This window comes from Pomacea canaliculata, linkage group LG7, assembly GCF_003073045.1.
Source record: "Pomacea canaliculata isolate SZHN2017 linkage group LG7, ASM307304v1, whole genome shotgun sequence".
Lineage (NCBI taxonomy): Eukaryota > Metazoa > Mollusca > Gastropoda > Architaenioglossa > Ampullariidae > Pomacea > Pomacea canaliculata.
In genome coordinates, this window is record NC_037596.1 from 30,359,551 (window position 1) to 30,383,028 (window position 23,478).

The 23,478-nt window shown below is 37.6% G+C and overlaps 1 protein-coding gene and 1 long non-coding RNA gene across 3 annotated transcripts; both read left to right on the forward strand.

Moving 5' to 3' along the window:
• The first annotated feature begins 470 nt into the window (after positions 1-470).
• LOC112567620 (deleted in malignant brain tumors 1 protein-like) lies at positions 471-5,127 on the forward strand. Its single transcript, XM_025244313.1, has 5 exons — positions 471-1,171; positions 2,252-2,399; positions 2,809-2,987; positions 4,657-4,712; positions 5,116-5,127. Exons 1-5 carry the CDS (start codon positions 1,117-1,119, stop codon positions 5,125-5,127), a joined length of 450 nt encoding a protein of 149 aa, XP_025100098.1. The 5' UTR covers positions 471-1,116.
• Positions 5,128-20,553: 15,426 nt separating this feature from the next.
• Positions 20,554-22,878, forward strand: LOC112569405. Of its 2 annotated transcripts, none has more exons than XR_003100407.1 (3): positions 20,554-20,612; positions 20,940-22,550; positions 22,649-22,878. It is a non-coding gene; the product is annotated as an uncharacterized LOC112569405 (long non-coding RNA). The 2 variants fall into 2 exon arrangements; XR_003100406.1 differs by having other exon boundaries at positions 20,940-21,236; positions 21,779-22,878.
• Positions 22,879-23,478: the final 600 nt, after the last annotated feature.

The window sequence follows — 23,478 nt, forward strand, 5'->3', positions numbered from 1 at the left end:
CTAACATTATCTCCGTCACACACGTACGCGCACACACACACACAGTGAAACAGTGGAGCAGTGTCCTGATAGAAAATTGTGGACAGACGAGACCTTGTGCAGAGAAGTGTGATGTGAACAGAAATAGCCAGTGCATGAGCACTACACGGTGAATGTATTAAAGCTTTTTCACTTGCCATGATGAGTAAAATAAGAACACAATCAAAGTCAAAGTACGTGTTTGCCTTACTGTAACAATGGTTACTCTGTGTCCTTACAAAGTTCCGTAATATTCCTGAAATATTAACAGGATGTTCATAAACATACAAAACATCCTTAAGTTCTAGTGATTACGATACGATGTCCCTAAGTAAATTTTAATATTGCAACTACTAGGTACTCCATTATACATAAACTCTTTACGTTTAACAAATTAATTTGTTAGTTTTGTTTAAAAACGTTTTCTGTAAATACATCGGTGTGGATGAAAATTATTAGAAATTGCTGTAAAAGCACAGCGGTTGTCATGTAGATAACTGTGTACTGAATAATAGTTGTAAACGCATCCTGAAAACAATCGTTTTTGATTGAATTATTTGAAGTCACTACATTGACATTAGCTCCAGTGAACATTTCACATCCTGCTATCTTCCGAGTAGCAAGAAATGTTCACGCGTGTCTCGTTACTGTCCCGGCGTGCTTATGATAAGTGCGATGGACTTTCCAAATTATTTAAAAATAACTCACTCTGCAGCATAAGAATTAATTGTTTAACACTAACTGCTGCTACACATAGTTAGTTTTGAGGCTAGCCACGGGCTATTTATTCGCTTCCTTCAGCCGACGAATCGACATGTAGATGTTTCAATATCTTATAGCTGAGAAAAGTATAATACCTAGAAGAAAAAACCGGAACTGTGTCAGGCGGCGTTTGTTGGACTGATATATAATGACCAAAAGAAGAATGTCAGGTCTGTGACACTGTTTGAACTCTGGTCGTTGCAGCATAAAAATTCCTTTCGACTAACCTTTGCTTTGACGGAGACCAGGACCACAGCCACTGCAGACTTTGTGTTTGATGTCCTGTCAGCCAGTCTGACGTTCCTGTCAGTCTATCGCATCACGTCAGATATCGTCATGTACAGGCTCATCGCATCTTGTCTCATGTGGTTTCTAATGATTCCGCAGTCGGGTAAGTTAAAAATGTTTCTTCATGGTGTTCCTTTTAGTGTGTGTGTGTGTGTGTGTGTTGATCATCAATATAAGTATTGGTCTCATTAGTGATTAGAATTTACACTGTTGTTCTCTAGATTTTCTTTCTCTTTCTTGTGAGAGGAATACATTCTTAGGAATACGTGCCGTATGAATACACAAGACACTAAACCATTGTGATAATAATCTGTTGAAGTAGTTATAAGAAATGACATTCTGATAAAAAAAAAAAACTGACTTTCATTTTCTAAAGAAGGTGCATAAAATGCTAGCACATGGTAGAAAGCACACATCTGCGTCATATTGTCAATATTGTTCCCTGTGATTCTAGATACATGCATATTGATACAGGAAGGACATGAACAATAAGTAGACATACACTTAATCAGACAGGCATCAATAGATATACGAAAAATACATATGCATAAATATACAAACTGACAAACCCAGACATACATTGGTGTTGTAAATATTAAATATTTATAAAATCAGTCTCAAAGGCCAGTGTTGTATATTTCGCAGGACCTCGACACAGGCTGGCGTCCAATAACACGAGATAATAACATGAGAACTAAAATTTGGAAGTGACGAGATTAGTATCAAGAGCTTAGTGTGAACTCGCTGTTTCTGCACGCGCTCACACACACACGCGTATACAACACAGATATACACGCACTCTTACATATCTTTACATACATAACACTCATATACACAAACACTCACACACACACACACACGCACGCACACACGCCATACATCGTAAGAGACAGTTTTTGAAAACGAAAATATGTCAGCGTATAACACAATAATCAACAAAATCTCACTAACTGAACCAGGAAATAGTTTCAGTCTATCACAATGATGTGAACAGTCCTGCCTTGTCCAATCAATTTTGTGCGCAATAAGTGTTAATGATATAAGTACAACTTATAAACTAATAAAATAGTTTGAGACTGAGTATACGCAAATAGACATATGGATAGAATTTCCAAATATATACATACACAAGACAATGCATTTAATTCAGACAGTTAAAGCTCGACTAATTTAAATTTATCAGGGGGCCAGTTGAAGGCGCGTTTGGCTAACGGGACATGGTGGGCAGGACGCCTGGAGGTGTTGTACAACGGGCAATGGAGTACAGTGTGTGACGATGAATTTGATAAAAACGATGGTAAGGTGGCCTGTAGGATGCTGGGATTTTACAGGTTTGTAATTTGTTGTTCACTGTCTTTGTATTACTCCCATCACATAATTTTTTTTCTAGATAATTTATAAATAAATGTCCTGATTTCTTTCTAACAACCAAAGTTAGCAAACCACATAACGTTTGAACAATGATCTTAAAATATAACTTACTTTTTGTTTGGTTCCTTTGTGTTTTCATTAGCTTAACTGTTTTTTGCGAGGTTTGTTTAAAAAAAAATTATCGTCACCGATAAATGAAAATCTGTTAATTTTAAATTGAGATAGTAGCGAGTCCTTACTCATCATTCGCAGCCTTCTTGTTTACTGTTGTAGTTTTTTTTATGCTTTGTCCATTTAGGTCGCTTGTATGTACGCTTTATATTCTCCAAATGTGTGATAAATCTGACAAGTGCAACATTTTGTTTTCAGTCCCGGAGTATTAGTTGTGGGCTCCTCTGTATTTGGAGCAGGTTCAGGAGAGATTTTGCTCGACGACCTGGAGTGTAGGGGTACAGAAGCCAGTCTGGAGGAGTGTTATCACAAGGGGTACTATTCTCACAACTGTGGGCACACAGAAGATGTTGGTGTCGTCTGCAATAATTTAAAGAGTAAGAACTCTTTTTCTTTTATTAAGAGCATGTGACGCACATTTTTTTTTTCATTTTACAATTGTGTAGACTACTAGACACTACGGTAGTAACCGGCCTTGTGATGGCCGGTTAAATAAAAAAAACCCCAAAATAACAAAGGATGAAGAGATTATTAAGAAAAAGCGATGTTTTATGTACGTTTCTAGGCGTCAATAACATTTTATTTAGCCTGCGAAGAACACGTAATCTGATTTCTATCAGTCCATCCAACATACTATTTAATTGACTATTCTAATAATGCCCATACTCTAAGCTTTGTCACTTCCTAATTAAAAGACTGTAGTGCTTCTCACTAAGGGAGACATAAATGATGTTGAACTGAATGCAACAAATTTTAACAGAATTAGTTAAAATACTTCAACTTGTGATTTGCATATCAGGCTAACTTAGCATTTAATCAGTAGAAGAATAGAGGGTTAACTGTTGATTAAAAACGCAATTTCAGTTTTTTTTTTGTTTTACCGAAGAGGAATACATAATCTGAGCAATATAAATCCGTCTCACATAAAGTTTAAATTTTACAGCATGGGTGGCATGAATAATGTTGAACTGAAAAATTAAGATTTTTCTCAGAATCATGAAAAAAAACCACACGTGAGCTCTTTACCTTCAAGTGAGGTTTCTTGTGCTTATAGCTAGTACAAGAAACCAGGCTGCAGATTATTTATCACATTGTAACACGTGGTTATGATAACACCTGGTTATGATATTGAAAGCTTTCTAATTTATTTCAGTAATATCTTCTTCTAGCAGGTATTTGGCCTTCGGGGGTAACAAGAAAGTGTTATTTTATTTTAAATCAAAAAAATGCTTACACTGTGAGTATATTAAAAAAAAACATAGTAATGAAGGTTTAGTCAACAATTGCTGAATATATTTTTATAACAATCAGCAGTCCAGCTGACAGCTTGTGTATAATTTGTATGTTAGGTTTAACGAATGAAATTACGTTTATGGAATACAGAAATAAAATATTGTAACTGTTTCCAGTCTCATATTTGGCTAAATGTGTAAATCTTTTCCGAAAATGCAGCAAACTAAAGGATGCAACTTTTTATTTAAAAGAGAAAGACCGCTACTGCTTCTTCCTTAACAGTACATGTTTTATTTAATTTATTCTATTTTCATTTGAAATTCTTCGTGTAATTTAAATATTTAAAAAATGGACTCTGTGACAATCTTTATCTTTATATTTATACTCTCCTTCTACCTTTTCATACATGTTTATGATAAACCTATCTTACTCCTACTGTTTTCTTCTTTTCCCCGGCACTTAATTCAATAATGTTAAGGCTCAGTTTAAGTCACATAGGTTATAATTTTAGGAACCTAAAAAATGTGAATGATAAACATCGTTCATGTTAAATAAAGAAAATATATCACTTTTTAGAAAAAAATAATAGATTTAACTTTTGATTCCGTGAAGATAAAAAGGGCGCATCGTTGCAGTACTTAGCACTGCTAAAGAGGCGTTTACTCATTTTAAAATATTTAGTTACGAGACAAAGATTTAATTACATGTTTTGCTTAAGAACATGTAAGGAGAGGATAGACATAAGGTAGTTGGCTGCTGAGGCAAATTAATTTTAAGTTTAATGTCACTAACAGTTTCAAGTATTTTTCACAGTTTCTGTCAACATCCACACAAACAGTAGCAGATTTCCTTTCATGGAGGAAACAAATGCTACTTTAAAGTGTGCGAGCAATGAGCGGTCTGATGTAATAAAGTACACGTGGCCAGAAAATGCAGGCGGGTTCCCTGATGGCAGTAGCCTGATCATCACTAGAGTGACCAGGGAACATCATGGAAGCCGAGTGAGGTGTGAGGCGATGTACAGTGATGGTGAAGTTGTCTCCAGTGACACACTGCAATTACAGGTTTACTGTGAGTATTGGGATCCAACGGCTATGAATCCTGTGGAAATAATCGCTAAATACGGACTAAAAAGAAAGGGGACTACGCTACTTATGAAAGTCCTTTATGCACAAGCTGTCATTAGTTGATTTTTTTCCCTGCCTGCGTGTGTTTGTATGTGTATATGTAAAGCTGTGAACAGGTGTCAGCAGTAATGGTTTTTTTTTTAAGGGAAACACCTAAGTCTGATTGAACAGATGATATGTTTGACGAATCACGTGCTATCGGTTTGTTTACAGATCGCCCAGTTATCAGGATAACACGGAGTGACAATCAGAGTCAGCCACTGTCCACCTACTCTGAGGTCATCAAGGGTCACAATGTGACGTTTGTGTGTGACGCTGACAGCAACCCGCCTCCTGCTTCCATCACGTGGTCAGGGAAAGTAAACAGCACTACTGGGGAGCTACACATCATAGCAGCACAGCAGACGACACACGACGGTAACTACACCTGTACCGTGGTCACTCAGACAGATGATGACGATGATCGTCTACCACTGATAGCATCTTACCAGCTTGCTTTTATCGTTAAAGGTATTATTATCTCTCTCTCTCAACGACACGTATTGTATTTTATCTGCCAGTAATAAGAGATAATGTATTTAGAAACAGTCCTTTTTTGTCTTTTTTGTTTTGTTTGTAAAAATGTCATCGAAAGAATGTAGATCTTACTCATTATGTAATTAGACCTGTTTATCGTGATATTTTTAAGTGTTCAGTGAATAAACATAGTTATAAGCACACGTTATAAAAACTATGCAGGGAGAGTAGTTAATACACCTTTAGATTATTATCTGTCGTTACCAGTATATTTAAACTACTCTTATTTTTCTAGCAGCATACTGCTAAAATAATTATTAAAATCCAAGGGTCTGGTTCTTTTGAAACTATAGTAGTAGAGCAAGTTAAAAGATACTGTTGTGTGAAAACACTCCTTGCAGAAAACTCTTCAGAAAAAAAGAAAGAGACATTAAGTGATTTCATTAGAGCCGCATTTTTCTACATGTGTAGATAAAACACTTTCTGGTTGATTAACTGGAGATCATATTGAAAAAAGGTATAGTCAGCGCAAAACTCGCCTATTTTCATAAGGGTTAGAAGTTACTTATGTCGCTGCGAACCCCTGTTTAACCCTTGCCACACCCTTAGGGGTACGCGTTGTGAACCGCGGATGTGGACGGCTTCGTCGCTGGCGTGGGGTCACATACAGCATCAAAACATTGATGGCGCCGGGAAACACTCTGCACACACCGCTGCAATTTGATTCGTAAAAAAAAAACACGCGCACACACACACGCGCACGCACACGCACACGCACACGCACACACGCACACGCACACACACACGCACGCCTGGAGAAATATTTTCCGATTTTTGAGACTCCGATCGTAATAACCAGGAACATTTGAAACCTTCCTGCCGTGGTTTGCCCTGAGTGAAGGCTGGGTTCTGACGACAGAAGTACATCTGAGGTAAGTGAAACAGCAGTAAGTATCAATGTACAGACCATTGCTGGCCTGAATCATAGGTCACTTTAAATTCACCCTTCGATCACGTGGGATGTAAAGCTTTTTCTAAACACTTTGTGGACTCGTACTTTAATTTGTAAAGCTATAGAAAGGGTTAGAATCCTTCTTTTTATATGATAAAATAATATAATAATATGATAAAAATTAGACTTATAGATAACATACTTACACGAAGGCACACGCACAAACAATCTCTCGCACACACACACACACACAGAGAACTGAGATAAAGATTTATAGATGTGCATAGTATTCTCAATCGGAAACAGAAGCTTCAGTGATTACTTACTTTTTCTTTGTTTCCCTATTGACAGAGTTAAACTCGTGCAACTGAAGCAGCAGACACACCATCGAGATGTTCGTTGTAATTTGTTTCTTTAGTTTTTTTCTTCTTGTGACCACGTGCGTGGGTAAGGTTTTTATTTACTCGCTTCTGGCAGGTTGCTATGACAGCGTAGACAGAAACGTTTTTAAACATGATGGCTCTGCCTTTAGTGTTTGATACAATTTGTAATAATGTTCATTGATCAGTGAAGAATCATGTTTGATTACGATTAGTTTCTAGCAAAGGTTCATTTTACATTTCACACATTATTGTGGAGAATCGAAAGAATAGTTTTATAGCAAGGAATTAAAATATACTCTCGATCCTCCAAAATTAAACTTAATTATGTTTTTTTTTTTTTGGTGCAGAACTCTAAGCACTTCTGGTTAACGAAACATTTAATGGAATGGTCAGTTTGAAATATTGTACAAGGGAACATGGGGCACAGTCTGCAGAGATGGTTGTGGGGAAGAAGAAGCCACTGGGGTCTGCAGGCTGCTTGGCTTCAACAAGTAAGATTTTGTTTATAATACTAGAATTTGTTAGCTCAAAGAAGGTAGGCTTACAGTCTGATTAGATAATAACGCCATAACGTAATGGTGTGTATTAGTTATCTACATTAAAACAAAATTATTGTTTTTAAAATTCAAGAACTCTAAAACTAGACATCTAACATTTTCCTAGTCACCAACTTAGCTATATACACATTACATCAATGCTGAAAATCCATTGTTATATAACCATTCCATTATCACTTTGTTTGAAGTAGATCAACCGGGAAAACATCATGCGTCTGTTTGGCCATCGTTCGTTCCTGTACTGGCGGAGTGGTTTTTCACACTGCTACAGTGATCTTCTTGCTCTGTCGGTAGAGATGTGACTTGATCTCTTGTTGTACTTAAGCAACTTTTTCTGGTTTGATTGCTAGAAATTTCAGAAACGAAACTTTACAAACTATTAATGCCTTTAATCAATTAGAATTTTTTTTTACTTTTCCTTCAGAAAGCTTCATTGTTCAGAGACTTACAATGAAATAGCAGACAGTGAAAGTCTTGTGAGTTGAATTTTTCACTATGTATTTTCCTGTTTCAGAAATTGTCGGTTATCTCCCTTACCCAAGATGAGGACCTAACACACGTTCACTCTGCATGTGCTACAGTGTTCTACACAAAGTAGTCTACACAATGACAGAAACTGAGGTCTCCACACACAGCCTAGACACAGATTCTGACTAAAGGAACAGGTCGAGGAAGTCATCAGATGAAATCCGGATTAACAACGACTGTGAGAACTCAGCAGACTGTGTGACGACTGATAGCCTTGAAGATATGCTCGTCAATCTTTCAAAGCTTATAATAATACAGGAAAAACGATCTTAGCTTTCAAATAATTATTACACTCGAAACGGTATTTGTATACCGAAGAAATGTGTAGACCATCAAAACAAAATATCCAAGATTATTGTAGCTGCTGCAGTATTGCTGTCAGTGATAAATAAATGTTGTTAACAAAACACAAACCGCAAAATTTATTACAAAGAGAATGAGTCGGCTTCCTTTACTCTATGTGTAGATTGAAGAGGGTTGCGGACATTAGCCTCTCAATCTTTTTTGATATCTTCTATTTGTCTAGCAATTGTGCGTTGATTATTTCCTTCAAGTCACAGATGTAAATTGTCTTTTGAAAACAATCTCTGCAGCAACGTGTGTCGACATTTCATCAAGATTTTTTAAGCAAATATTTAATACAGTTGTTCACACGACTTATGTCGTCTACTAGACAAAAGCGATTAACTCGGGGATCAACGTTTCCGCAATTTGGGGAATAGGTACTGTGATGACCGTTAGTAATAAAAAAAAACCTATTCAGATTGTATTAACATTTTTGCAGGAACATGTGTGTTAACATTGCACATCTTTGTGAAGTGAAAAGTCTCAATGTATCCCGAATGTTTCAATCTTTGTAAAGGGACTTCACGCCGAACGTGACTCAACCTCCACTGGACATTTTTCTCCGTCAGCGGCGACGCAGTTCCAGCCTTGAAACACACAAAAGATGTAAACAAAAACACAAAAGGCCATATCACAAAAGACATATTACCACATGTATTACCTGATAGTGCCGCAACAACACCTCACTAGCGGACCGGGTATAGGGCAGCCCCCTTCAGTTGGGCCCACGTGGTTCCTATCTCCTTTGCCTCGCTCTCTACTGTTCTTTTCAAAGTCTGCTTCGGTCTCCCAACTCTTCTCTTTCCCTGAGGGTTCCAGTCAAGTGCCTGCCTGGCAATGGTGTCAGCTGGTTTGCGCAGGGTGTGTCCTATCCAGCCCCTTTTGCGCTTTTTGATGTTTTGGGAAGGGACATTCTGGTTGGTTCTTTTCGACAGGATGCTGTTGGAGATCTTTTCAGGCCATCTTATTCCCAGAATATGGCGTAGGTATTGGTTGGTAAAGGTCTGCAGCTTGTTGTTGATGGTGTTTGTACCTCTCTAGGTTTCAGAACCATACAGTAGGACAGATTTGACATTGGTGTTGAAGATGCGAATCTTACTGATGAAGGACAATGCTCGGGAGTCCCAGATGGAGCGCAGACTCTTGAAAGCATGCCTGGCCTTGTTGATGAGTCTTTTGATGTCGTCGTCCGCTCCACTGTCCTTGTTGACAATGCTCCACAGATACGTGAAGCGGTCTGTTTCCAGGATGTTCTCTTCTTAAAGTTGGACTGGGAGTTCCTGCTTGTTGTTGATTCTCATCACTTTGGTCTTCTTTTTGTTGACCTTTAAGCTAGTCTTCTCTGCTTCTTTGGCTAGCTTATACCGTTGTTGTCTTATGTTTTTTGTAATCTGCAAAAATTATTGTGTACATCATGAAAAGTAAGCCAATAGGAACTGACCTATAATAAATACCTGTAACATATCAAGTCGTAGACTACGTCTAAAATTTCTATGCCTGTCTCTTGTATAGCTGTTCGGGAGCATCTGTGGAGAGTGTCCGGCACTGGTTGATATTAATCTCTTGAAGGCATTTGTAATGTGTGTGCAAAGTCAATGCATATGCTTTTCAGTGTTATATATCCTGTCCTATCTGACTTTGATGTTTTATTTCTATGAGTTTAAGGAGTTTCTTTTCGGTGTTTGTATTTTCTCGCATGGCAGTTTCCCTTTTGTTTATTTCGAAGTTTTCTTTTTAACAGAATCTAGATGGTACGAATTCAGGATCATGCGTAGTCTGTTAAAGAGAACAACAAAATTAATAAATAAAACTAGTAGTCTTTCATACAATGGGATCATGAGGATGTAAATTAAAATTTTTCGTGTATGGTAGACTTTTGTCCCTACTAGATACTTTGTTCTATGTTGTTGACTTTTCTGTGAACGATTCTGATAGCTAAGATTCCGAGGAACATTCGGCAGAATTTCCGATATAAGTTTTCGCATTAATCGCAACTTTTAGCCGGAAAGTCAAGCATCGTTAGCAGGAAGGAGCACTGATGTGTCGATAATACTGTCGTTGTTGTCAGTGTGGAGACAAGAGACGTTCACGCCTCTTTATTCCTGATCTCATCGACTTGACAATTAAAAATCAAACAACCGAATGAACTGTTGTTCATGCATGCAGCTACACATCAGGTCATGATTAAAGATTTTAGATACTTTCAAACGTTTCCGCCTGTTGTAAGTCCGGTGCTTAGGGCTAGGAGACGTGTCCATGTTACTCCTTTCCTTCATTGTCTGAAATGGATACGTAACCACTCTTGTATCCAGTACACACTGTCTGTGTTGTTTTAATACCTTTGCTGGCACCTGCCCTGACTATTTCTCTCAACTGCTCTTTAGTTAAGTCCCAGCTAGATAACTTTGACCTTTGACCCCCATCTTCTATCATCAGAACAAAACATGGCCACAGGACATTTGGTCATTGTGAATCAAAATAATAAAACTATCTCCTTTTCCATTTTTGCCACCTGCCCACTGTTGAATCCTCTAAACGTACACTGAAAACACACCTGTTCCTGAAGCATTAGTAGTAGACCATTTCCCATAATGCTTGCCCATTTCTTTCTTTTCCGCTTATTGCTACTTTTCTGTTTGTCTTCCTTTTTTAAAATTATACTTTCACTCTATGTGAATTAGTTTCTCTTGTTTTTTTTGTATTTTTTAAAATTCATTGTCCGTACTGTGGTTTATCCTTTCGTAGCTCATACTTTGCTTGTTCTTCTGTCTCTCGTATTTTGTCCATGTCTCGTTCTTGTGCTAAAAAAGGATTTTTTTCGTGTTGACAATCAGAGTACGAGGTTGACTTATATGACACGAAAGTACTAAGGAATAGTGTATTACATAGATAGATCCAAATCCACAGACCTTCTGTCACAATTCTGGTTGCTTCTGACTTCGTATCTATGCTTGTCAAATATTCATTACAATAGATGTATGGAGTTGGTTGTTTTTTTTTTTGAAGGCTACTTTTAGCAGCGAACAGCAAAGCCACCAGAATTTTCAAGTTTTCGTGCATGATAATATTGTGACTATATGTAAATACACACACGAGCTGTTAAACAAATCTGTGCAGATATTTCTGTAAAGCACTATTTCCTTATATTTCGTACAAAGTGAAACTGTGAAAAAAAAGAGAAAAAATAGGCATCTTCCTCACAAAATAAATACAAAAGGTATTCACAAGCAATGTTCTGTGATTTATTATCCATTAGACATCATACTGTCTCATTAGGAGGAAGAGAGCAAACATTTAAATGTGGCAGCATGTCTTCATGACAATGTTGACTGTTGATTTTATATTGGCATGATATGTATTTTCCTACTGGGTTTGGAATTTTATTATTTGAAGATGGTTGAAATGTATATAGTGATCTGGTTACCATCACCCGCACTTCGCCGATTTTTCTTTTCCAATTTTTTTAAAGGTTTACATACAGCTGAGGAACCTAAGGAAAATTTGTTGCAATAAACGAGCATTAAAGCGACTTGTGTGAGCACTGATGAACTCATGTTTGTGGCTCAGCCATGTGTGACGAGTAAACGCCCTTTTCTCCAAGTATTTGGGAGTTCTAAGGTTCACAGTGTCCGAATTTATATGATTTATGACAAAAATATTTCAAGATGGATTTTGAAACGAAGATATGTTCCTAAAGGCCTTCTTGCTATTACTCAAGAAATTCGCTCTTTAAGATAATGAAACGAAGATGAAACGATGAAACGTCCTTCATTAGGGTTTAAAAGTCTAAAGAACTTCCTAGTGTTTAGACATTTTGCTTCTATCAGTGCTCTCTATGGAGTCTCAAGGTTTTATGGTAAGTAATCGCCTGCAACCATCATCAGTATGTTTGGTCTTGAGTATAATTACACTTTCTGGATTTTCTAGGGATTAGGGCTATTAGTCCTGAGACAATAAGATTAGAAGATTAGCTTGGTCAACGGAACACTTGTAGAATAAACACTACAGACTTTAACACTGTGGGTCTTTGTGAAATGCCATCGCTTAATCTATTATAGATACCCGCACCCCTCAAAAGAAAGAATTTAACATTTTTTTTCAAAAAAAAGACATAAAAATTCTATGATGATTTCTAATCAACACATTTTTTTTAATTTATTCTAACTGTAAATTGAAATATCATCGTATTTTCTATAAGCGCCACTACTATTACATCAGCGTTATCCCAGGAATTTAATGAGAGCCTCATAAACTTCAGCTGGAAAGTTGTTATTACAAGGTTGCTTTGTGTTTCTTAAGATGTAATTGATTTCCTTTCTATTCAATATAGATAAACCATTTTTGTTGATGGTCCTATGTGAAAACAATATATGACTTGTATTGATACGCACCTTACAACATTTTGTGGTAGTTTACTACCAAAAAGTCTACGAAAAGAAACGAAAGTATATAACCCCATACATATGTACAGGAGATATTAGGACTATACAAAGTACACCTGCACCTATCGTGACAGGATGTGAAACAAGCTCTTAGACTATATAAATAAGAACCAATCAGACAGCTGGGTTTTATTAGGCCTGTCTTTAAACTTTAAACTGTTTAATTGACAACAAATGACCAAACTTTGACTATTGAGATTTAGCACATTCGTGTTGTGTTGAGGAAATGTGTCTGTGTGTGAGACAGTATGACACATTTCTTAAGAAAATCCTTTTACCGTTATTTACATCCTTGTTGTCTGACTTTAAACATCCACACTGCGGTCTGTGCTCAGTGTCAGCTTTCCAGCCAGACTCTCCTCACATCCTCGTCTTCCTGCAAGACATCGCAGCTAACATCATGATGCGCTCAGTCCTCAGTGTCTGTGTGATGTTTACTCTTCTACTACAAGGTTTGAGTAAGTACTCAATTACACTTTGTCTTAATATCGTTATGCTATGATGCTGCAAGAAGACCATGCCACCCCCTGTAGTACTCGTGTGATGACCGACCTTTACAGCATCAGTCAAGTCAGCGGCATGACTGGCTTATCACGTGACCCTGACTAGGTGACAGAAGCAACTCCATCACCAGGGGAATAATGCAACCTATGAGAACATTAGAATACTTAATGTTGGTGGAGTTTTAACTAAACTAGGAATCACTGACTTTGTTAAATACCTATAGTAGTTAACTGACTCGTATATTGAGACCAGCCTCCAGTTACACAAGTCTACCGAGTATTGTTTGCATTTTGCTCCGGCTAAGAAACTGAGTCATCATGGTAGACCATCCGGTGCTGTTTTAGTAATGGTAAAGAGAAACGTACATTTATCGAACAAATAAACACTATAATATTATGGAGGTACTTATCATTAACCGAAAGATAATGAAGTTAGCTAAAGATGTTATTTTGATGTAATCAGGACAAGGATGCTGTTCAATCTGTTTAATGTTTTAGGTTACTTCTGTGCACCAAACGAGCTGTGTAAGGAAGAGATATTCCTGTCTTTAAAAGTCGAAAGTAATGTACAGTCAGAACATCTGACAATCTCACTGACAATACGCACGACACGAACAGACCGCGAGAACCCACGTGGAAATGGAAAATAGACCGAAAAAGTAGTGTGGTACGGTGACAGAGTAAATGTTTCTTTAAGCAGCACTAAACACGGGAAAAGCCGGAGAAGATCTTGCAAATGCGTCTTCCGGAATAGAAACAAAATGTGCATCAAGTGATTGGTCTGTTCGTGAACTGTCTAGAGTAAGCGGTGACATGTATGAGGAAAAAGTTTTTACAGGTAACCGCAAAAATGATAACTATCATATACCTGAAGTAGATTGCACACATCTTGATAATCTGCCTGAAATAGAGGAACTCGATGAGACCATTAGAGAGAGCGAGGTACATACCGCAATACGAAACCTCAAGTCGCAAAGTGTGTGGCACAGATAAAGTGTTTGTAGAATGTTGACATCAGCTGATGAACAGACAGTTGGCTTTTCAACTAAATATTTGTAGTCAATTTTTTTCTAGCAGGAAATGTCTATGTATATAAAATGAAGCTATAATTGTAACCATCTATAACAAAGGCAATCACGAGTGCCACAGTAACTACAGAGTTATCTCCCTTCTAAGCGTGGTGGGGAAATGCTACTCATCAAGATTAAAGAGAACATTACATCAGTAACTTAAAAAAAAAAACCCAAGCTTTTACCTGAAACGTAAGCAGTCTTTAGGAAGGGCTATCCAACAACAGATAATATATTCTCATTGTGTGATGTGTGTAAGAAATATCTCAGTCAACAGGTCAAACGGTTTGCAAGGTTAGTGGATAGGGGCGTGTGACTCTGTCCAACAGGCAACATTCCTGACAGCCCTAATTATCTCTAATTATTTACTAAGACAACAATAAATGTATGAATCTCCAAAAGCAAGTATTCGAAAGAATAACCAACTGACCGATAACAAAGAGAGAATACAGAAACTATTTTTGGCCATTATTTTTCTTTTCCTGTATTCTTCAGATTTTTCATGTATCACAGCATTTAAAACATTGCATTTGGGCCAGACGATAAACATCATTGCAATATTTGTGATGACATGCATTTATTCAGCTTTTCTTTTTGTGATCTCATGCGTCTGTGTCCTTTATTACTTTTATGTTTGACAGAGTTACAATGTAATATAGAGAGGTTTATATAAAGCAAGTGCTTTCTCTGAAATGTGTAATACATTTACTTATTCATTCTAGAATAGAAAAAAAAAAGAAGATTTTTTACTGCTAGGTACAGTTGTTTTCATAAATTGGAGATGAGAGTGTCTCTTACGTAAATCAACAGAGGAACAGAAATGTTTTGATTTTCCAGTCTGTAGGTAATAAGATTTGCTGTAGCTCGTTACGAATTCACTTTCATCGTTGATTAGATGCACAGCGTGAAGTCCGGCTTGTGAATGGAACTGCCCCGTGGAATGGCCGCCTTGAGATGTTGTACAGAGGAAGATGGCGCACGGTGTGTGGTGATGGGTTTAGGAAACAAGATGCACAGGTGGTCTGCAGGAAGCTGGGCTACAACACGTGTGTAATGTTTTGTGATCTAATGTGCTGTGCAATTATATTTGTTTTTTCATGTTATATTGATGATAAACAGATGATATACTACAGTTTCTTAAGCGGTCATTTTACTTTCGTCTTATTCTAACCACTGAGCTCCATACCGATTCCAGATAATCTTTTTATATAAGATACAGTAAAAAAAATGTTGATACAACGCACTTACGCCTCTGTGTGTAAGTGTGTGATTTCTTTACAAACATTAAAAGGGACAATTAAGTAATATTAAAAACAATTAGACACAAAATAATGAAACAAGTTCATAAATATGTCGTTTGTACTGATTAAAAAATATTGACTAACATAGTCTAATAAGACAGATAATGAAAGCAATGCGCCTGCAAATCGTTTTCTGAAAAAAGTGTTGATTTTGACTGCATTATTCTGTATCTATTAAAATAAGTCGGTACATTCTATAGATAAAAACAGACAAATGCACAAACATACCTTTTGTCAAACAGGTCGCACGTTTATACCACGTCGCTATTAATAGACAGTGGGGGCTACAACTATATCGGGTTTGTCAACCTGAGGTGTACAGGCGAGGAGACCAGCTTAGATCAGTGTGGTCATATATGGGTTACCGGGACCCTGTCGTGCTCCCTTGTCATTGCTATCACTTGCAACTCAGGTAAGAATCTGTTGTTTCTATTCTGTTGTTTGCTGTGTAGCATTATGTATCCTCAAATGGAGTAAAATAAAACATTGACACATTTACTATTTTTTTTATGCAAGAAATCCTTACAAAAGAGATATCAAGCATGCAAGAATATCTCGAGATTAGGTAAAACACCTGGTGTATTTTCACAACAATTAAAATGTTTAGACTTTACAATATTGCAACGTATCTTAATTATATAAATGATTTTTGTCTTTCTGTTCATAAAGAAAGTCTTTTGTCTGTACAGATACTGAAGTGGCAATGTACAGGCAATTGCAAACTTATAGTGAATATCTGACGACTTGTTACAGAAAACGTACAAGTGCGATTAAATGTCATCTCACCTAACAGAGGTCGTGTAGAGGTAGACATCGGAGTTGGTTATTGGCGGACAGTGTGTGTGTCGTCTAACCTCACTGCCAGGGTCGTCTGTAGACAGCTCGGCTTAGCATGGTAAGTTCTTTTCTCCTGTTAGTGAACGTGTCTAAGAAAGAATGATGAATAGATTCTACTGAAATTACACAGTTTTAGGGAATGAACTATCAACCTTGCTAATCATTAAATACTGATTTTGAAACTTTACATTTTACACACACAGCTAAACTCATGTGTAAACATGTTCACCTGTTACTCCATCCTTCATTCATTCTTTACTTACAATCTATCCCTATGCCTTTGAAACGACAATACTTGACATGAGTTACTTCAGATGTAACAAAACAGATCTTATATATTTATATAGTGGAATAAATGCCTGTAATACAGTTGTTATGTTCTCATTAAGAAAATATCTATCTACATAAATACTGATGTGTGAATGCAGACTGTTGTCGTCTCAATTATACCATGATCTGTTTATTTATCTAACCTTGTGCGATACACATGCATAGCATACAAGTTCTTCTGAATTAAGAACACCTGAAGCATTTTAATGAAGCATTACTAATTATCAGAACAATTGTTTTAAGCAAAAGGTATTCTGCAATGTTTAGGCTTGGTGCCAGGACGTTTGTATATAGAGACGGTTGGATCGCTGCTGATTTCCCATCTTGCCTTGGGAATGAGACTAGCATCACTGAGTGTCAGCTTGAGACGTCTATTTACAGCCACTGCCATGATTACACCATCACTTGCAGTGACTGTAAGAACTTTGTTTCATAAAAGTAAAACTCATCAACGTGTGTACAATTTGTATGTTGGGATTAACGAATGAAACTAAATGTTTTGCATATGGAAAACAGAAATAAAATACTATAACTATTTCCGGTCTCATATTAGGCTAAATGTTTAAATTGTTTCCACAAATACAATCAACTAAACGGATGCAACTTTCTATTTAAAAAAAAAGACCGCTACTCTTGTTTTTTCAACAGTACATGTTTTACTTCATTTAATCTAATTTTATTCTGTTTTCATTTCAAATTCTTTTTATAATCTAAATATTTTTGTTAAATGCACTCGGTGACAAGTCTTATCTATATACTCTCCTTCTAACTTTTCGTACATGTTATGATAACCCTGTCTTACCCTTGCTGGTTGTTTTTTTTTTTCATCACTTCATTTAATAATGTTAAGGTTCAGTATTAGTCACACCTGGTATAATTTTAGGGACCTAACCTAAAGGAATGATAAATATCGTTTATGTTAAATAAAGAAAATAAATGACTGTTCGAAAAAAAAAACTAATAGCTTTAATTTTTTTTAATGCCGTGAGAAAAGATTGGACATTGGTGCAATATTTAAAGAGGCGTTAGTTCATTATGAAATATTGAGTTACGAAACAGAGATGGGGGGATAGAGAGAGAGAGAATGAGAGATTTAATTACATATTTTGCTTAAAAACGTCTTATAAGGAGCGGAAAGATACATGGTCGTTGGATACATCTTTTGTGGAGGCGAATTAATTTTTTTTAGTTTAATGTCGCTAACAAATTGAAGTGTGTTTTACAGATATTGTCAACATCCATACAAATAGTAGCAGATATCCGTTAATGGATGAAACCAATGCTACTTTAAAGTGTGCGAGCAATGAGCGGTCTGGTGTAATAAAGTACACGTGGCCAGAAAATGCAGGCGGGTTCCCTGATGGCAGTAGCCTGATCATCACTACAGTGACCAGGGAACATAATGGAAGCCGAGTGAGGTGTGAGGCGATGTACAGTGATGGTGAAGTTGACTCCAGTGACACACTGCAATTACAGGTTTACTGTGAGTATTGGGATCCAATGACAATGAATGTGTGGGTGTGTGCTCGTGTGGACGTCTACTGGCGTGAACTGTCAATAAATGTATAAAATGAAGATTAAGACATTTGTCTCACTGAATCGATGAGATGTCCTACGAATCACGTGCTGTAGGCTTGTTTACAGATCGCCCAGTTATCACGATAACACGGAGTGATAATCAGGGTCAGCCACTGTCCACCTACACTGAGGTCATCAAGGGTCACAATGTGACGTTTGTGTGTGACGCTGACAGCAACCCGCCTCCTGCTTCCATCACGTGGTCAGGGAAAGTAAACAGCACTACTGGGGAGCTACACATCATAGCAGCACAGCAGACGACACACGACGGTAACTACACCTGTACCGTGGTCACTGAGACAGTTGATGATGATGATCGCCTTCCGCTGATCGCTTCTTACCAGCTTGCTTTTATCGTTAAAGGTATCCTTATCCTTACCTCTCTATCTTTTTCTTTCTTTAACTCTCTCTGTGTCACAAAAGAGTAGTGATAATGCTATTTTGTGAGGTTTGCACTTTTGCTCTATTCACGAGACAGTCAGACGTGCTGGCAAACTGATCGACGGAAAGAGGGCGTTGCGGCCGTTTGAGTAAGAGCAATCATCGCATTAAGTGTATGTTCGCTAATTAAAAGACCGCTTACGTCATGACGGTCGCACAACATAGGACTGCAGGCCACTAGTGACGTAACAGACGTACCTCCAGGGACAATACGCACCTTGATTACGATTTAGAGAAGGATTAGATTGTCACAACGGGAGCTAGGAAAGGAAACCAGACAATTAGGCATCGTAATTATACGAAGAGGCTGATGGGAAGTCTTGTCATACACTAGCTGTGATGTGTGATTAGTTGTAATGGTAGGTCATGTGGTATGACTGGCCAATCGCATGCATTTACGGCCACAAGCCTGCCTTTTAATATTGGCGTTTGACCCCAAAACGACGCTTGTCGCTACGGATCCTTGGAGAGTAAGCATCGAAAAGGACTTCACAACTCAAGTCTTCGCTACCTCGGGTGTCAGCTATCACCAGTCACACAAAAGACGTGGGGTCAGGGACAGGGACCAATAGAGTCAAAGCCCACTCATCAAACTGAGTGTAAAAGTGACTTTTGTCCCTGCGAACTCCTGAGCAACTCTTTGCATCGTAGTGGAAAAGTTGCTCTGGTCACAAGAGTCGGCGCTGATTCTACTTTGAGGAACTCCAGGCCTACTGGTGACGGAACCAAGGTGCACGTGGTGCACGGGGAAGATTCGTGTGAGAATTCGTCCTAATCTTCTACACCGCACATCTCTCGTCGGGGTGCCGGACAACAGAAGACAAAAGTAACTGAACTTCATTTCTTCTCTGACGTGTCGAGAGAGTCCTGCATACAACAAGAACCATTGTGCGAAATCGCAAGTGCCAGTTGCGTGTGTCCATCAGAGACTAACATTGCACACAACAAAGGCACTTGGGTCAAGCTGTGGTGTATGTGTTTTGTACGGAATGAGTGAGCGTGTAGTGGTACGAGTGTAGTAGTTAATAATAGATTGACTCACTAGATTTCTGGATTAGTATTAAGGAGAATAATTAGTATTAACGAGACACCATAGATAACTTGCCAAAATAGGGAATAAATTCATTTGTATATGTGCATGTTTGTTTTTTTTATTCCTTTGTCATTTTGTAATCTGTATAATACTCTCGATGATTAATAACTTTCTTTAAACACTTAATTTCCTTGAGTTATTCATTAGAGCTATGCGTGCTCGGGGGCTCGATCTCATTATAAATGTAATAATCAATTTAGTGTAAGTTCACTTGGTAAATGTCGGGCTGAGTTGTTAGAGGTAGCTAGAGTTTTATCAGCCGAGGTGACACTCTGCTGTTTGCTTTAATAACACATTTTATAAAATTAATTTTTATCTGTTCATACATTTTGACTTATCTTAAAGAACTTAAGTGTAGGTGACAAATATATGTAACAAGTATAGGTAGTATACCTTTGTTTGCATAGATCGTTTTAAATGGAGCAGACAGACATAACTTGTTGGCTTTTAGTAGCTGTGTAGGCAAATTTCATTGAATGTTGCTAACAATTTCACGTGTTTGTAACAGTTTCTGTCAAGATCCATACAAACAGTAGCAGATATCCTTTAATGGAGGAAACAAAAGCTACTTTAAAGTGTGAGAGCAATGAGCGGTCTGATGTAATAAAGTACACGTGGCCAGAAAATGCAGGCGGGTTCCCTGATGGCAGTAGCCTGATCATCACTAGAGTGACCAGGGAACATCATGGAAACCGAGTGAGGTGTGAGGCGATGTCTAGTGATGGTGAAGTTGTCTCCAGTGACAGACTGCAATTACAGGTTTACTGTGAGTATTGGGATCCGACAACAGTGAATGTTATGAATAAAGATACTTAGTGATCGATAGCATTTGGTCTTCTTAAGGAAATGAGTTTAACGTTTAAGAGCGCTATTACTTGAGTGAAGACTAAACACGTGACTAGACGACGGTAGAAAGGGTTTGATGTACAAACTGTCATTAGGGGGTTTCATCTTGCTTTTTCTGTGTGTGAGTATGTGTGTGTGTGTGTGTAAATTATCTATGCCATGAAAAATAACTACTCCTGGACCAGATACCTTTCTGATTCAATAGATGATATGTTGGACAAATCACGTTCTATCGGCTTGTTTACAGATCGCCCGGTTATCAGGATAACACGGAGTGACAATCAGGGTCATCCACTGTCCATCTTCACTGAGGTCATCAAGGGTCACAATGTGACGTTTGTGTGTGACGCTGACAGCAACCCGCCTCCTGCTTCCATCACGTGGTCAGGGAAAGTAAACAGCACTACTGGGGAGCTACACATCATAGCAGCACAGCAGACGACACACGAAGGTATCTACACCTGTACCGTGGTCACTGAGACAGTTGATGATGATGATCGTCTACCACTGTCGACAACTCATCAACTTGGTTTCATCATTAAAGGTATTCTAAGGCATTTACTCACCTCTCTCACACACACACACACACACAGATTAACATTTTGTATTTTCTGCCAGGTTTGGAAACACCTTCAGATATTTCGCGAAACACGGTCATTTTCTCGCTTTTATTCTAAGCCTTATAATCAGGAACATTTTGAGTCTATCGGCGACACTTTTTCATGTACATCATGGGTTTTACAACATGACACAATGCTGAGGTAAGGGAAACAGCAATTAATCAAAGCAGAGATAATTACTTATCCTATGGTCACGTGAGATTTAATTTTCTTGTATCTACATTTTAAACTTATGGTTACTTATGTTTGTTATGTCTTTGTCTTTGCAGTCCTTTAAAAAGACGTCACATAAATTACAGGAAGTGTAGTGAATACATTTTTAGATTATTATCTTTGATAACCAGCATACTTAACCCATTCTTTCAGTAATAACAGTATATTGTGTCTCCTCCCATATAAAGATTTATGGGAAACTATAGTGTTGATAGAGATATTCTTTCTTGACCTGTAAAAAATCTCTTTGCAGGTTACTGTGTGTTTTTGTTTGTTCTTTATTGAAAAAGAACGAGACCTGGAGTGATTTCAACAGCGCAGCATTTGTCTCCACGTGCAGTTGACATTGCCAAAGGTTGATGAATTTGAGTGCATGAATAGACGACAGGGTCCGTGAGTTAACCTTACATCTAAGTTTTTTTTTAAGTTAACTCCAGCATTATCTCTCCAGACTTTGATGACAAAGTCAACTGTGTGAGTGAGCCCTTATTTAACGTGCACGTGACAGGTAAGTATCCAGACACTGGTTGTTTGCCTCTAAGTACATAAGTAAGAAATGGTCCACGGGGAGAGTCTTGACCCTGTCAGTTTAATGTTAAAGGTCTACTTGATCATGTGGAGTGAATTCCACATCCTCCTGCCCTATAACGTCCATCCTACACAAAGTCCCGAGCATGTTGAAGAACATATAAGTACCACAAACTAAAGGTTAGGTTCTATCTTGCAATTGCTTTGTCAAGATGTGATAACATATTTATAAAACTTATTCTTAATGTTCAAAACTATACAGGCACACGCACGGAAATATGACCGAAAGAGAAAATCATAGTTTGAAACTAGCAGTAGTAGTTTATGGATGTTGTCGAACGAGTGTTCCAATCTTGTTTTGTACTAAGCCGTTGGTTCTATTTTCTTTGTGTGAGATCACGACCAGCCTCCTCAGCCTCTTGTTCTCGTTTAGGCGAACAGACTCCACGAGTCACATTCGTTCAGCAAAACCATCACTTCCAGAATTTGTGCACCTGGTACGAGGTAGTGCTCTTTACATTTTTATATTTCGGTAACAGTAAGCTGTATTAAATTATTTTAAATGAGATCACATTGTGTCTCTCTACCTTTTCAGGACATGCTCTACTTCGTGATCTACAGTTTCTTAACCAGTGATAAGTGAAGAAGAGGAGGCTCAAAACTGCAGCAAAAGAAAAAAAAAACATTCAGATTGTCACAAGCAATTTTTTAATTTATTGTAAAGATATCGAGAGGCATGTCCAATCTCTGCCTAATGGTAATTGAAATGCTGGAAAATGAAAGCTACAACTGATTTGAGCGAGGTGACTGAGGAGGAAATAAAGATTGTAGAGTAAAATGAGACTGTGTGCTTTGTAATGTTAAGAAATGAGTAATTAAATTATCGCATAATGAGAAAGATGATATTTTTTTCGTGTTTTAAAGATCTCACACATTAATCTGACATCAGCTCAAGAGATTCTGAGCCTTCTGTGATATCAATGACACATTCTGGATAGAGGGGACCTTACAGAAATAAAAGTTAAATACCACATTCGGACAATGCTTTAATGGACAGGTGCAGACTTTGTCTTCTGATTTGTATTTTACAAATTGTTAGTACTTGATTATATGAACAAATAAATATCGTACTAGCATCGCAGTAACTAAAAGAGAATATTTCATTACTGATTGTCAAATTGTATTTTATGGTTCGTGCACAACACAAGTGCAAGAAATATATGGAAAAGTTTAAACTGTCAACACATACCTCAACAAAAAAATAAAACAAAAAGCAGGCGAGGTAATACACAAGTAAGCTGAACTCTAGCCTACGAATTTCTGGATATAATAACTAGCAGTTATCTCCTCTGATCCACAGTTAGGATTTAACATACATACACTCTGAATGTGAAAGATTTGCAGGGCTCTACACCAAGTAATACA